Source organism: Chiloscyllium punctatum, chromosome 6 (genome assembly GCF_047496795.1).
Source record: "Chiloscyllium punctatum isolate Juve2018m chromosome 6, sChiPun1.3, whole genome shotgun sequence".
Taxonomy (NCBI): Eukaryota; Metazoa; Chordata; class Chondrichthyes; order Orectolobiformes; family Hemiscylliidae; genus Chiloscyllium; species Chiloscyllium punctatum.
The window spans coordinates 68,921,050-68,936,354 of record NC_092744.1 but is presented as its reverse complement, the minus strand read 5'-3'; the positions used below and the strand labels follow the sequence as shown (position 1 = coordinate 68,936,354).

The following is a 15,305-nucleotide window of genomic DNA, read 5'->3' as shown; positions in this document are numbered from 1 at the left end:
GAGGAACAAAAAGCTGTTTTATTTTCAGAGAAATCCCATTCAGTCTCCACCCACATATGTGGGGCTCAAGGTGAAGGATATTTTAGAAATAGCCATTTCAATATTACATCTAAAGATGTTTTTTTTAAATCAAAAAAAACTTACTGTAACACTGGTAACTCTGGAGTGATCATCTCTTCAGCACCTTTGCTGTCCACAAATCTGGACTGAAATTATGCAATTTCTTCCTTTTGCTTTTTGGCGATCTTTCAAATAACTTGATTGCGTGAAAATTGTTTGCTGCTTCTTTTTCTTGATTAGTCTTTATGAAAAACATGTTTGGGCAATTTCTAAAATTAAAAGTAATATTAGAAAGGTATAATTGAACTTTAAATAAAACAGAGAATTCTTTACAATTCATCCAATTCTCATAATAAATAAGTTACTGAAAGGTTTACATCAAACTACATTGTATTGCTGTTCATGCAAGTTTGTTCACATTCTATGTTGACGATAAAAGCTTTAAATTCAATTGGAGACTCTAGATTTGTCTGCTACCCAGATTATGACTTAAATATTTGGAATAATCCTTATTTTACTGTTGTGACTCAAATGAAATACTGGAAAAATAACATTTCTCCAGTGAGATCTTTGAAAGTTTAACAAAACTTCACAGTTTTAACTATTTGTAATTTATTTGAAATTAATATATAACCACATTTTATTAATTAAAATATAAACGCTATGTAATTTGTGCAAAAGCCTACATCCATTAGCACAAATGGCAGTTTTAAAAGCTGAATCTGATCAAAATAAAATTCAGTTTTCCAAAATAAGTTACCACGAACTTCGCTTAAGTCTAATTTCAGATTTTTTTTCTAAACCGGATTTTTAAAATAGTTGAGCACTTTTTAAAATTCCAAATGGAAAACATTAGGAATTGCAATAACTGAGAAAAGCCACTTTAATGCTCAGTTTTCTCTATGCTTGGAACCCACTGGTGCGCAGTTTTGTGAAATCACTAGGGAAAAGAGACACCCACAGGAATACTTCTGTATTGCATACTGTAAAAATGTGTTTCAATTCTACACGTTTACACCCACATTAATGCATTTTATTTTGACACTGCATTATGTTTTACTACAGTAATCACAAAGGGGAATAAGTCAAAATCTCTTGTACGATATGTACATAAAGCAGCTAATCTTAAACCTCTTAAAATAAATTACATTATCAGTTTAATACATTAATTCAAGAATGTTTTCATAAAATTCTGAGGTCTGTGTTACATGTGTCATCCACATATATGACACTTCAGACATATTTTAAAATAAGGATAAGGAGTTCAGTTTTGTTAATTAGACCGAAGTTCCAAACTGATCTTATGGTATGGTTTCTCCCTCCAATTGTGCCTACACTTTTATCTCACCACCAGGGGCAGTATTATCCACAAGCTTAAAATGACAAAAGCATTAACCCCTTGGTTAGCTTTTTCTAAAACTAAATTGAAATATTTCAACTTCCATTCTAACAAAAAAAGAAAACCAAAACAAAAAAAAAGTCTGATTTGTTTTTACAATTGTACTTAAGACACTACCAGGATCTAAAAATATTGACATTAAAATTTTAACTAGCTAGGAAACAGTAACAGGGAAGAATAAAAAATAAACCTGCTACTCCATTAGTGTTATTTTTGCACAATTTGTGAACAATTGTCAACAAACCTAGAGTTATGATCATCTCAATATTCTTGAAGAAACATTGGCTTAAGAACCTTGAACATATACCTGATTCAAAGATATTCTATTTTATAAAAACACAAATTAAATAACTTATTAGCCTGCCACTAGATGGCTGCATTGCAGATAAGCTGGTGTAAGGTTAGCTTGGATGTAACAGCTGTGGTGAACTCTTAAATGTTATGTAGCTACAGCCTACAGCTTCTAATTTCTGTAACTTAGAATGGTGCACGTATTGTTTCTCAGGCACAGTGTGCAGCATGTTACCAGCAGAGGGTTCTCCTAGATAATATGAACAATCTCTCTCAGATAATCTACATTCAACTCAGAATTACAATAGCCATTACAACTCAACAAAAGAAAAAAATCTTAATTCAGAACTTTACAAGTCAGCATCTAACAGCTTTAAATGTGCTTTCCTGCTGGAATCAATTTAATCTGTCGTGGAAAATTGACATAAGCCATTATGTACTGCTGTGCTTGGTTGAATTTTGTTTTGGTTTTCAAATTGTTTTGGCATTCCTGCATGCTCCCTGGCAACACAAATCCTCAGCTGACTGTTTCCTGTCTGACAAGCCTGACAACACAGCTGTAAACTGCAGCTACTCTTGCTACAATAGCTGGTGAATGAATAGCAATGCCCATCCCCCATCCTGTTAGTAGTATGCTCAGACGACAGAAGAAGTCAACTCAGCATTGAATTCTTATCATAAGATAAACAAATTAGACACATTTCTGTGTACTTTCAACAGAAATAAGTGACTTCGAATTCCTGAAGTTCCATGAGAAAAGCACAAAAAAGTATGATTATCCACTTTGCTTTTAGTCACCCTTCCTAATATCTTTCCTTTGCCTCAGTGACCTTGGAAACTGAAAGACATTTTACAACATTAACAGCAATGTAGATTTTATATGTGCAACTAGTTCTGATACTTTGTTACTTCTTTGAAGGAATGTGGTATCGCTAGAATGGCAAGCAACTGACAACCATCCTTCATTGCACAGTGGTTCAGGAGGGCAGCACAGTGGCTAGCACTGCTGCCTCACAGCACCAGGGGCTCAGGTTCGATTCCAGCCTCAGGTGACTGTCTGTTTGCATGTTCTCCCCGTGTCTGCGTGGGTTTCCTTCCACAATCCAAAGATGTGTGGGTTAGGTGAATTGGCCATGCTAAATTGCCCATAGCGTAGGGTGCATTAGTTAGCGGGAAAAGGTGTTTGGGTGGGTTACTCTTCGGAGGGTCGGTGTGGACTTGTTGGGCTGAAGGGCCTGTTTCCACACTGTAGGGAATCTAAAAATTATCTTTAAAAAATCTAAAAAAAGTGATTAGCTTGTTTGGCTGTGCAGAGGGCTGTTAACAATGAGTCTGTGCTGTGGGTTTGGAGTCACATATAGGTCAGACAAGGATGACAGATTTCCCTCCATAAAGTACAAGAATGAAATCAGATGAGTTTCACAACAATCATTGAGTGTTGGACATGGTCATCATCACTAGCATAATACTTCACATTTATTGTGATTCAAATTTCACCAGCTACTGTGCTCCCACAGCATTAGCATGGGGACCTGGATTACAATTACCACAATGTGCCATCTCCTTTATGAACCACAATATGATTTAATTAGGATGAAATTATCTGAAAGCCAGCATTATTTAATAGAAACTCATTTGGAATATTGCAGTCCAGATGTCAATCATTTCTATTGCATAATGTTGACCTGCAGTAATAACATTTCAGTGTTAGCTCACTGCATAATACTTTGATTACTTATCTGGTATCAGAAATTTTACAAACAATACATTGTTACAATGGAAGTATCCCTTGTACAGTTATTCATAGTTTATTGGGTTCAGCACAGTTTAGGATTATCGTGGTTATCAATTTAATTCTTAAAATAAGTTGCATTGGTTGCACAATTTCTTGAAGAATGCTGGAGAGTATGACACGCACCTGGAAAAAGTTCAGCAATTTGGACCGGTTGGGGGGGGGGGGGGGGGGAAAAGAAGAGATAATGCATGCCAGCTGGAGACAGCTTCCCACAATTTGCATTTGCGGCCTGCTTTTTCTGGTGGTAGTTGCTCATGCTTAGAGAGGTGGTTACACCACAAGTTAGGGATAAACAGACAGATGGGGAATGGGTGACCACTAGCTAATTCATTAGATCCCACTCATTAACTGGTTTTCCGTCCGGATACTGGGCGAGTTATAGTCATAAGAAGAGTGAAGCAAAAACGAAGCCTGTAGTTCCGCTGGTGACCCAGCTGTACAGCTGGAAAGGAAGACAAGTGAAATGGTTGTACTCATGCAGGATTCATTTAGAGGAACAGACAGATATTTTGGGTGACCAGCAATAGGATTCCAGAATGGTATGTACCTCTCTGGTGCTCGGGTCAAGGATGTCACAAAGGAGTTGCAGGACATTCCTTGGGGGAGTGCAAACCACAAGAAGTTGTGATCCACCTTATTACTAATGACAGACAGAAATGAGGATGGTCCTGCAATCAGAATTTAGGCAGCTAGATAGAAGATACTCAAAAATGCAATAGTAATGCCTGGTGTTTCACCAGTATCATGTGATTGAGTATAGAAACTGGAAGATAAGACAGATGACTGTGTGGTTGGAAGGTGGTTTTAGATTCTGGGACTGGCTCTGGGGAGACAGTACCTGGGCAGGTCAGTCAGATTAGACCTAAAAAGAATCAAGACCAAATTCATTGTCAGCATGTTACTAGTGGTGGGAGAAATTTTCAACTAACTCAGCAAGGTGTGGGAATCAGGAAAGAATACCAGAGAACACCAGGATTCAAAATGCCTGGGAGAGGCAGGTAGCACTTGAACAGAGAATAGCATGTTTGAAGTCAGATTAAAGGAGAAAATACTAAAGTCTAATTCAGGGTTACAGAGCATGTATGTACAGTTAATCAGATTTGAGTTACGAACAAGACTATCATCTGGGATTATGTTGTTGTTGTAACAATAGAGTTTGACTCAAGGAAGGGCAGGACAGCGTGTTAAATATTCCTGGTTACAAGGTGTTCAGAAAAGATAGGGAAAGAAAAAATGCGGGAGTGTGTGGCATTTTTGGTTAACAAGAACAGTGCTGAGGAAAGAGGATGTTCCAGGGTTCAAGGACAGAATCAACTTGGCTGGAACAGAGGAGCAAACAAAAGTCTATTAGCCTCTGAAAAGTAGGAAGATGTAAAGGAACAAATCTGCAAGGAAATCACTGAGACACAAATCATTGACTACTCATCAGGGGGGAAAAATTACCTTAAAATAGTGCAGTGTTCAGGTCAGACAGGAGCAAGCCTTCTTAGATTGTTTTCAGGAGTATTTCTTTTTGCAGCATGTGTTCAGTCCAACAAACAAGGAGGCATTTCTAGACCTGTTTCTTGATAATTAGATGGGCCAAGTCGATAACAATACTTGAGATATCATTTAGGAGATAGCAATCATTCTAACAGTAAAAGGTTTACAATTATAGTGGAAAAGGAAAAGGAAAGATTGATTAACTGTGGGACAGAAAACTTCATGGGGCAAGAGGAGAGCTGGACTGTCCAAGGGCATTGCAGCAGGGCAGCTGAAGATAGCTCAAAGGGACGGGCTGGCTGGCTGGAGACAGCTTTCCCCCAATCCTCATTTGCTGGCTGCACTTTTGGTGCCAGTTGCTCATGTTGAGAGAGGTGGTCACACCATAAGTTAGGGCCAAGCAGACAGATGGGGAATGGGTGACCACCAGCTGGTTCATTAGATCCTTCTCACCAATTGGCTTTCTATTCTTGATATTGGTGAGCATTGGCTCCTCAGATGAGTTAAAGCAAGAGCTAAGCCTGTGGCGCCACCAGTTACCCACTGCTGCACAATCCCACACCTTGACAAGCCAGTTTAAACCCTCCCCAACAGCACTAGAAAAACTCCCCACAATGATGCTAGTCCCATTCTGGTTCAGGTGCAACCTGCTGGCCTTGCACAGATTCCATTGCCCCCTAAAAACAGTCCCAGCTCCTGAAATCGAAGGATCCCCTCTCCTGCACTTCCCTCCAGCCATATACAGACCTGGACTAACCACTTACTTCTGGACACTAGCAAGTGGCATTTATGTGAGACTGGTTGGACCGTAGCTGGAATACTGCATACAGTATGGGCACTATGCTTTAAGGAGGATATGAATACACTTTCAATGCAAATAGTTCCTGCAGACCTCTGGAGACTTTTCCTGATTTCATATAGCTTGGGGTTCTTTTCTCAGGACTTCCATCAAGTCCACAGCTGGAGAATAATTAGACAGAACAAAACCAAACAACTCAATCTGCAGTTTCCAAGGTAACATTGCTTCCTGTCCCAAAAGCCAAACCTTTGGTTTCTCTTTCTTTTTTAAAGATTATCTGTGGTTGGCTGGCCCAAACAGGTACTCTAGATTGCCCAATTCAACATCCACCAGCTGCCTGTTCATGAGCATAATGATATCTTGGTTCTGGTTTGTCTATAGTGTTCTTAGAGCAATATTCAACCTGCATGATCTTTTCAGGCCAGTTCTCAACAGCAAACATCAGATTTTAGTTCTCCCCTTTACTTAGAAACGATTTGCTGTTCAAAATTCAATTCTCAAATGCAACTGTTCCAAATCAAAAGCGAGCAAAGTAAAAAAGTGATAGTCTTAACAATGTCTCGCTCCTACTATGAGCAAATCGTCAGCACTCAGTAAAGCTGAAAGCTGACTGACCTTTGACAGTGGTACTCAGCAAGAGGCGGTTAGTTTGAATCCAAGCCTGCAAGAAGCCACTTGCGATGCAGCTGCTCCTGGAGACAAGAGACAGAAACTTCAGGCTGCAATCAGCAACCTATAAAGCTACACAGTCATTTAGTTTTGGGCAAATGAAGGCTTTTTAAAAATTTTCTTGGAGTTTTTTTTGCAGAAATTTGTGAATAAATATATACTGAGGGGCTACAGCTAATGTAGGGTACAGCTTTATGCTTTTGCTTTATTAATTTACTGATGTTCAACTAAGATTATTGTGCAACTGGGTCTTCTTGTTTGCTTTTCTAAACAAAATCAATGGAATCTTGCTTAATTCTTCTCTTCTCTCTAACCACCAGCACTGCTTTATTCACTACCTCTACACACAGAACCTACGAGTGATGAATATGACAACAGTTGTAAAGAAAAAACTACATCTCCAGTAAAACATAACATCTCAATTAGTCACAACATTCTCCTTGGAGATGAATCGAGTTGTCCATAAAATTTGGAAGAAAGTGTTTATTTGTATTACTTGTTTAATATTGTGGCTCCTTAATAAAAGTTTTACACTTAGAAGTATTGATTGTAACTTTCAGTTTCTTAACCATATTTTCATGATTAAAAATCTTAATTCATTAATGAAACTTAAACAGAACACAGATGAACTACAGTAGTGCCTCGACTTACGAACTTAATTCGTTCCGGGACCAAGTTCGCGAACTGTATCAATTTTTCCCATTGTTCGGATAGCGTAAGAATGCTTGGACGGATGTTCACAGCGCACGCGCCAAAGACGAACTGAATGAGATCATGTGGGGCCAGAGAGCTTTTGCGTTCAACAGGCGCGTAGCAAAGCAGAACAATGAAACCATGTAGTCGCACACGGCCTTTTTGCATTCATACCTTTGTTCGTACCTTGAATTTCGTACGTACATTGAAGCAAAATTTTACATACAATCCTGTTCATAAACTGATTTGTTCATGAATGGGGTCATTCGTATGTCGAGGCGCTACTATACAATGCAATCTAATTAATGGGGTGAGCTTGCTGATTCATTTTTAAATAAATTGTGTTCACCCAGGGCGACAATTTTAAAAATTTACTTTATTGGCCAGGAAAAGCCAGCCAGTATCAACCTACTAGTCATAGTTGACAGGTCATGCACGTGTCAACCATTTCCAACTGATAATAGCTGACTGATCACAATGATCGCTGACCACTCCAAACCAGTCAAATGCATTGTTGACAGTAACCAATTGGATAAGCACATCTGCTTGGCAATCAGGATCAACTGTTTCAAATGGTCTTGCATACTGGTTGTCAAATGCTTTAACCATTCTAGTTAAACTTTTTTCCATCTGCAATTATACCTCACTTGAATTCCACAGTGTACTAAATCATTTCTTTCTAGTTTGTTTGAAATTCAATTCAGCTGTCAATTACTTGGGCTATCTTCCCTCAGTTTGCAGCTAACCACAGAAGGTCTGAAAAGCAACTAATTCTTTCAGTAAGCACATGAAGAAATTGAAACCAGAAAGTGTTCTGAGTCTATCATCGCCATGATGACATAACACATTTTGAGCTGTTCTCATTATGAGCTTGGAGGTCGATTATTCCTCGTTTACAATTTCTTCCTTGATCTGATGAATTGAATGGATTTTACAACTTTTTGGAATTCAATGAATACGTTTAAATCAATTAAAGCTTAGTTCTCGAAACTGAACATCTCTGAAATGTCCTTCTTGCGACGACTATGGCCATTACATCTACAGTTCTTTAGCTAAGTAAACCTGTTTTATGATCTTGTGAACATTGATCCTAACCTTTTGAGTGCAATAGGCTGCAAGTGTGCTTTAATTGCATTTTTCCCCTTTTCTACAGTAAAAAATTGTTAAAACTAGAAATTATATACCTAAACACATGAACCAAACCCTATTTACAGTACAGAATGCAGTGCTTTTCCACATTAAGTCAATAAATGAAGTTGACGGATCACCTCAATTTAAGATAATAAGGCACTGGAAATTCCCAAAAGTATTACAGAAACCAGCAAATACCTTGTACACAGAAAAGTCATACTCTAAATGCAAAATGTTAGAAATAATCTACTTCTTTCTGAAAGGACTCCAAACTTAAACTATAAACGAGATGGTACATGTTTACAGTCTGGAAAGTTAAAGTGGAAGCAAACTTTTAGGGAAAATTATCAGTGGTTAAAACATTGAACTAAGTAATCTAAATCCTGGACTAATTATCTGGAGACATGTGCTCAATTCCCATCTCAGCAGCTGGGAAATTTAAATTAAGTAGATACATCTGGAACTTAAAAAGAAAAGCTAATTTCAGTTATGGTAGCCATGCAACTACTAGCTTGTCATTTAAAACCTATTTGGTTCCCTGATGGTTTTTAGATGCCAACATCTGATGATCTTAAAAGTCTTGCCCTACATGACCACATGTAAAACATTCAGCAAGCCATTCAGTTATCAAGGTAGCATGATATGACTTTAAGAGGAGTTTTAAAGTTCTGACCATTCCAGTGCCACCCAAATTCTGTGAATGAGTAAATAACAAGAAAAAAACACATCACAAACTGACCTATTACACTTGAACTGTAGTGATTTGTGTAGGTAAACAAATACTTCACTTGGAAAATCCTTTTATCTCAATTTCAGTTTCACATAAACAACTGTTTTGATTTTTAAACAGGAAACCTAGAAAACAAAATTCCAAGCCAGCTACAGAATCAAAACATATGTATTTTGGATGATTTGACTGATAACCTGGAATTGTATCCCAAGTCCCGAACGTGTCTAGAATTACACTAACATCAAACTCAGGATTATCAGTCAGGCTTGCAACATGGCTCATTTACACCAACCCAGTCCTCTGTAAAGCAAAACAACAATCCAGGGCATTGTGCCATTTTCAACAAAACAAAAACCTTGTATGAGAATGCTTTGCTGGGGCACACCCCATGTCAACATCTTGATCAAACAGTCACTGGCCCAGTTAAATTTAATGTGACTCAACTGTATTTAAATGCATTTGTTAGGAATTCCTTACTGAAGTTCCGTTTCTGACCAGATTTCAAAAATGTGAGAACTGCTAATGGAGAAGACTTTGTGGTTCATGATAACTATCCTTTTTGATAGATCTCAGTATGACATTTATTTTCTCAACCCATTCTTTTTTTTGAAAGAAATGTATTTGTCTCAACGTACTGCAATGTTCCACTCTTCACTTGTAAATTTTCACTTTTAAGTTCTCCCAATTCCTCTCGGAAATTTTCAGTCATCTCCGACTCCATTAAGCCTACCTCATGTAGACTAATAATTACACTTAGATTGAACTTAGATGCCTTTTTAAAATAAGCATCCTTACACACTTATCCTAAAAAAACATTTTGTTCCATTGATGGTGATTGGATGTTGGCTAGGGTTTTAGCCAAAATACTAATATGCTCTGGACAAACTTTATAATTTATTCTAGTAAAATAGAAATAAAGTTAATTTTTGTAATTCCTTGTTCTTTCACACAATTCTGGAAATGCTTTAGACTAAACAAAGAGAAAAAGCTACGAATGTGGGAAAATCTGTGAAAACCATAAACCTGAAATTTGGCATTATCTGTGGAGAGGAAATATAGTTAACATTTCAGGAGAAACCATTTTGCTGAATAGCAATAAATTCAATCACAGTATACGATATAACATTAGATGCCAATTTCTTTCATTTAAGGCCAATGTGCAGAACTTCCAATTATTAAAAGAGTTTTAAATTAGTTTTGAATGCATACAAATATGAATTTGATTGAAATTAAGAATGATTTACTATATCCCCACAAAAATAAAAACACCATTTAACTGAATTCTCTAGCAATAAGCAGGTTGTTCTAATGATAACCCAACTAACACTCCCCATCAACCCACAGGAAAACAGACATTTGGCTACAGGAAATCTTCAAGTTACTTTTAATGTATCAATGCTGTTCTCCTTTACTCAGAACAAATTGGATCAGATATTTCCCCTTACAACTGAAGGACTGTATTGGCTTCCAATTGTAATGTAGGGTTTAGGTTCTGCAGCTATCTGCAACTGAACCAAAACAAGAGATCAGCAGTACATGCTCAATTATCTACCTCACTGTGACAAAAACTGAATGTCTTGATATTTTACACTGTGATGAACATTTTCATTTATGAAAATGAAATTTCCTTAAAATTTTACCTCTCCTTTAACAAATAGACTGCAATCTTGATTCTTATTGGAGTGTCAGAGGCTGAGGGGGTGACCTTGTAGAGAGTTTGTAGAATCATGAGGGGCATGGATAGGATAAATGGACAGGGTCTTTTCCATGGGGTGGGGAGGTTCAGAACTTGAGGGTGTGGGTTTGGGATGAGGGGGGAAAGATATGGAAGAGACCTAGTGGGCAAATTTTTCGCACGGAGGGTGGTGCGTGTGTGGGGTGGACTGCCGGAGGTGGTGGTGGAGGCTAGTACAATTGCAACATGGGTGTACAAATGGGAAGGGTTGAGGGTTGTGGGCTGGGTGCTGGTGGGTGGGACTGGATTGGGTTGGGATGTCTGGTCAGCATGGATGATTTGGACTGAAGGGTCTGTTTTCATGCTGTGCATCTCTATGACTCTATATATATATATATATATATATATATAGCATGTGTGTTTTTCACTTAAATTTATAATGAAAATTTCGTTGTAACAGTACAGAAACAGATGACAATAGCTACACACAATTGTAAAATTAATTATGTTTCACATATTCACACTTGCTGTTATCTTTGTGTGCTCAAGGGTGAGAGGCTAACTTCATTATTAAGTATTCCCAGATGACATACAGAATTGGAACAATACAAAATTATGCGTTTTCTAATATTTCTGAAAATGTGTTCAGCCTAAACTCAGAAAATTGCATGCTTAATTGTGTCTGTATGTGATTAGAAAGAAAACATCATGGGCTACATTTTATCATGGTCACATTCAACAATGACATATGTAAGTTTTATAATAGAAACCTCTAAAGTGTACTCAAACACAGGAAACCTTGTTGGTTTAGAAACGCTTCTTGGCCTTCAGATCAGCTTACTCATTTTATTAGGCAGTATAAAGCATTTTTCATCTGCATGTATCAGCAGACCCACTCAATGCTTTTCAGCATCACGTCACAGTGCTGCAGAAAACAAAATCTCATCATAATCATCAAGCATAGCTTTACACAAATAGCTCAGAAATTAAATTACAATACACTAACTCATACACTGTCCAACATTCCTTTTCTCTCTTCCCCCCCCCCCACCCAGAAATTGAGCATAAGTAGAAAAGTATCAGACAATAAACCCAACATTGTAAAACTTACATTAACGCAGTTTCAAAATAAGCCAGGAAACAGGAGAGAACCAAAAGATTTGAGTTTCTCACAACAACTGAACTGAAGGGCATTGTTCTTGAATCATGTGCCTGGCCACATTGCTGCAGAAGGCTCCAGTTAGTTGGACTATATTGGGTAACCCATTCCTTCTGGAAAGGTTTGTACAAAAAACAACTCTATCCACAAGTCCATCAGGCAGTGATCAGCACATAACATTCTAAGACCTTAAAGGAAAAGGAGAGGGCTTCCTGAAGAAGGGTTATGCCCGAAATGTCGATTCTCCTGCTCCTTGGATGCTGCCTGACTTGCTGCGCTTTTCCAGCAACACATTTTTCAGATCTGATCTCCAGCATCTGCAGCCCTCACTTTCTCCCAGGAAAAGGAGGGGGTCAATTCTGTTATGGGCGGCACAGTGGTTAGCAATCCTGCCTCACAGCACCAGAGACCCGGGTTCAATTCCCACCTCAGGCAACTGTGTGTGGAGTTTGCACATTCTCCCTGTGTCTGCGTGAGTTTCCTCCGGGTGCTCTGGTTTCCTCCCACAATCCAAAAATGCGCAGGTTACATGAATTGGCCATGCTAAATTGCTCGTAGTGTTAGGCGAAGGGGTAAATGTAAGGAATGGGTCAGGGTGGGTTACACTTTGGCGGTTCGGTGTGGAGTTGTTGGGCCGAAGGGCCTATTTCCACACTGTAAGCAATCTAATCTAATGGATCCCCGAGTAGACCGTCAAAGTCATTTAGCAGAATTTGGCAAGGAGAGTACTTCCCATGGGTGTGTGCATGAATTCTCCTTGTCACCATACACAATCCTCAAGACTGCTGAAAACGCCATTGCAGATCTCATTCTCAAGGTGAGTGAGCGTGACAGTGGTTTTTGTCAAGATTCATCCCAAATAGTTCTGTAACACAGGACTCTGCTCTACTGGGCTATTCCCAAGGACACACACCAATACAAACATCAAGTGCACCTGGAGGATCATCGACATTATGAGAAACACTCTTTCATCTGTTGCTAATCAGCTTGGTCTTCCAACGTAAAGAGTTATGCTCAACAGTGTTACAGGCTTGCACATTCCAACGTCTCGGACAATGTGCTAAAACTTGAAGCAGCCATTACAAAGGTACAGCAGGAAAAGGCCACTCCCTCTCAGAGTTACAAATCACACAACACCAGGTTATAGTCCAACAGGTTTAATTGGAAGCACTAATTAAACTTAGTATCAGCATGTATCAGCAGACCTACTCAATGCTTTTCAGCATCATGCCACAGAGCTGCAGAGAACAAAATCTCATCATAATCATCAAGCATAGCTTTGCACAGTCCAACACCGGCATCTCCACACCAAGACTCCCTTCCAGTTATAACTTACTGAGGATCTGGCAACTTTTAAAACTGTGTGCTTATAGAATCATGTAATTCCTACAGAACAGAAAGAGGCTATTCTATCTGTCGAGCCCACACAGGCCTGCCAAACAGCATCCCAGTCCAACCCAATCCTCTGCCCTATTGTAACTCATATTTGTCATGGTGAATCCATCTAACCTGCACATCTCTGGACACTATGAGACAATTTAAAATGGCGAATCCACTAAACTTGCACATCTTTGGACCTGATGAAACCAGAGCACCTGACAGAACCCCAGGAAGAATGTGCAAACTCCATGTAGTCACTCAAGGTGGAATTGAACCTGAGTCTCTGGCATCGCAAAGACAGTAGTGCTAACCACTGAGCCACCATGCCAGAATTATGTAACAAAATCGATATGGCTGGTCGTAATTTTGTAATTGGATTGAGGCATCTAGCAGCACAAAGTCACATAATACTTTTGTTATACTTTTCAATTTCCTGATTTGAAATGTTCTGCAACATACTAATAGATATTTTATGGATAAAGTTTACTTTTGCCAAGAAGGAAAAAAAGCTCATCCATCTCATATCAGACATCTATTTTTAGACCAGAAAATGTTATGTAGCTCATTATGATAAAGTTAGAGACCGTTGCTATACATGTGAAAAATAAACTCACTGTTGTAGATAACAGTGGAATAGATCACCAGTAAGAAGAGGCAAGTGACAACGATGTATGGAGGTGGCCTTGTGGGCACAGGACAATCCACTCCAACAAAATATATAACTGAAGGTAAAGAAAGGGGATCTGAACAAGAAACTAAGCTTCTGAAAAAAATGAAACAGAAAAGTATGTAAACAGCAGAATTATCTTAAAAAGATACTTCATGTAAAACATACAACCTTCTCCAGATAACTTCTCGTCAGCAGACAGTGAATCCTACCACAGAGCACAAATAATCTTCCTACGTAATCTGAGAGACATTTATGTAACATGCACTATGTGCATCTAATATATATGTGTACACACGACAATATTTTGTATACACACGAAAGTTACAGCAGGTTGCAAATCTGTGTTTATGCTAAAGACACACCAAGTCAAGCAAACTGATGGCATGAATCAAGCTTTTCACATTTATATATCATATACCTTAACCTGTAGCTTTATATGGTGAACAGATCCAAACTGGAAATACTGTGCAGCCGTGAAAGAAGTCAGCCACAATTTGAGATTTGCAAAGTTACAAGTCATTTAAGTTTTGTTGTCATGAGAAAAAATTCTCAAGTTAAACTGCTGGTGCAGCATTTTTCAGAAAGTAGTAGTTCTCATTCTCCAAATGAAATTTGACACAGCTAATATACCCTGTCCTGCCATTGTAAATAGAAAACTTATTTGGAAATGTCCATGGGTAATCTGCCTCAACTATATAACAGCAACAGCTCCAACATTCTACAGTTAGCCAGCCAATTCTACAGTTAGCCAGCATTAAATCGACTTGTAGAAATCCACTTTCTAAAAAAAACACACACTGAGGGAGAAAATAAACATTTATTTGAAAACAAATTAAAGTCTGTGGCTTTCATCTAACGAAAATGCTTTAATTTTCAACTGCATTTTACCTAAAGTTCCAAGTCTTTACAAATAGCAAGTCTTGCTAAATATAAAAATTGCAAGATTATAATAGTTAAAATTGCATTTAAATCATAACACATTTGATTGCAATAGAAAATTTCTGAAGCAACTGTTTTTATATTTTCCAACTTTAGTCTGCTTTGTACACTGGAAACGTAGAAACACAGAAGAAAGGAGGGGGCGGACATTTGGCCCTTCAAACATGCTCCACCATTCATCATGATCATGGCTGACCGTTCAACTCCGTAGCTTAACCCTGCTTTCTCCCCATAATCTTTGATTCCATTTGCTCCAAGTACTGTACCTAGCCACCTCTTGAACACAATCAGTGATTCAGCATCAACAACTTCCTTTGGTAATGAATTCCTCAGGCTCACAACTCTTTGGGTGAAGAAATGTCTCATCTCTGTCCTAAATGGTCCACCCCAAATCCTCAGGCTGTGACCCGGTCTAATCCTGTTAGAACTTTAT

General features: G+C 38.4%; 1 protein-coding gene across 4 annotated transcripts in view; it reads right to left on the bottom strand.

The window, feature by feature from the left end:
* Window positions 1-15,305, bottom strand: part of stag1a (STAG1 cohesin complex component a) — a 210,911-nt gene that overhangs the window by 72,290 nt on the left and 123,316 nt on the right. For all 4 annotated transcript variants that reach the window (XM_072572882.1, XM_072572885.1, XM_072572883.1 and 1 more), the window contains one exon: window positions 145-329. In XM_072572882.1, the coding sequence (XP_072428983.1) occupies window positions 145-173 (29 nt within the window). In that variant the 5' untranslated portion in view covers window positions 174-329. The remainder of the gene's footprint in view (window positions 1-144; window positions 330-15,305) is intronic.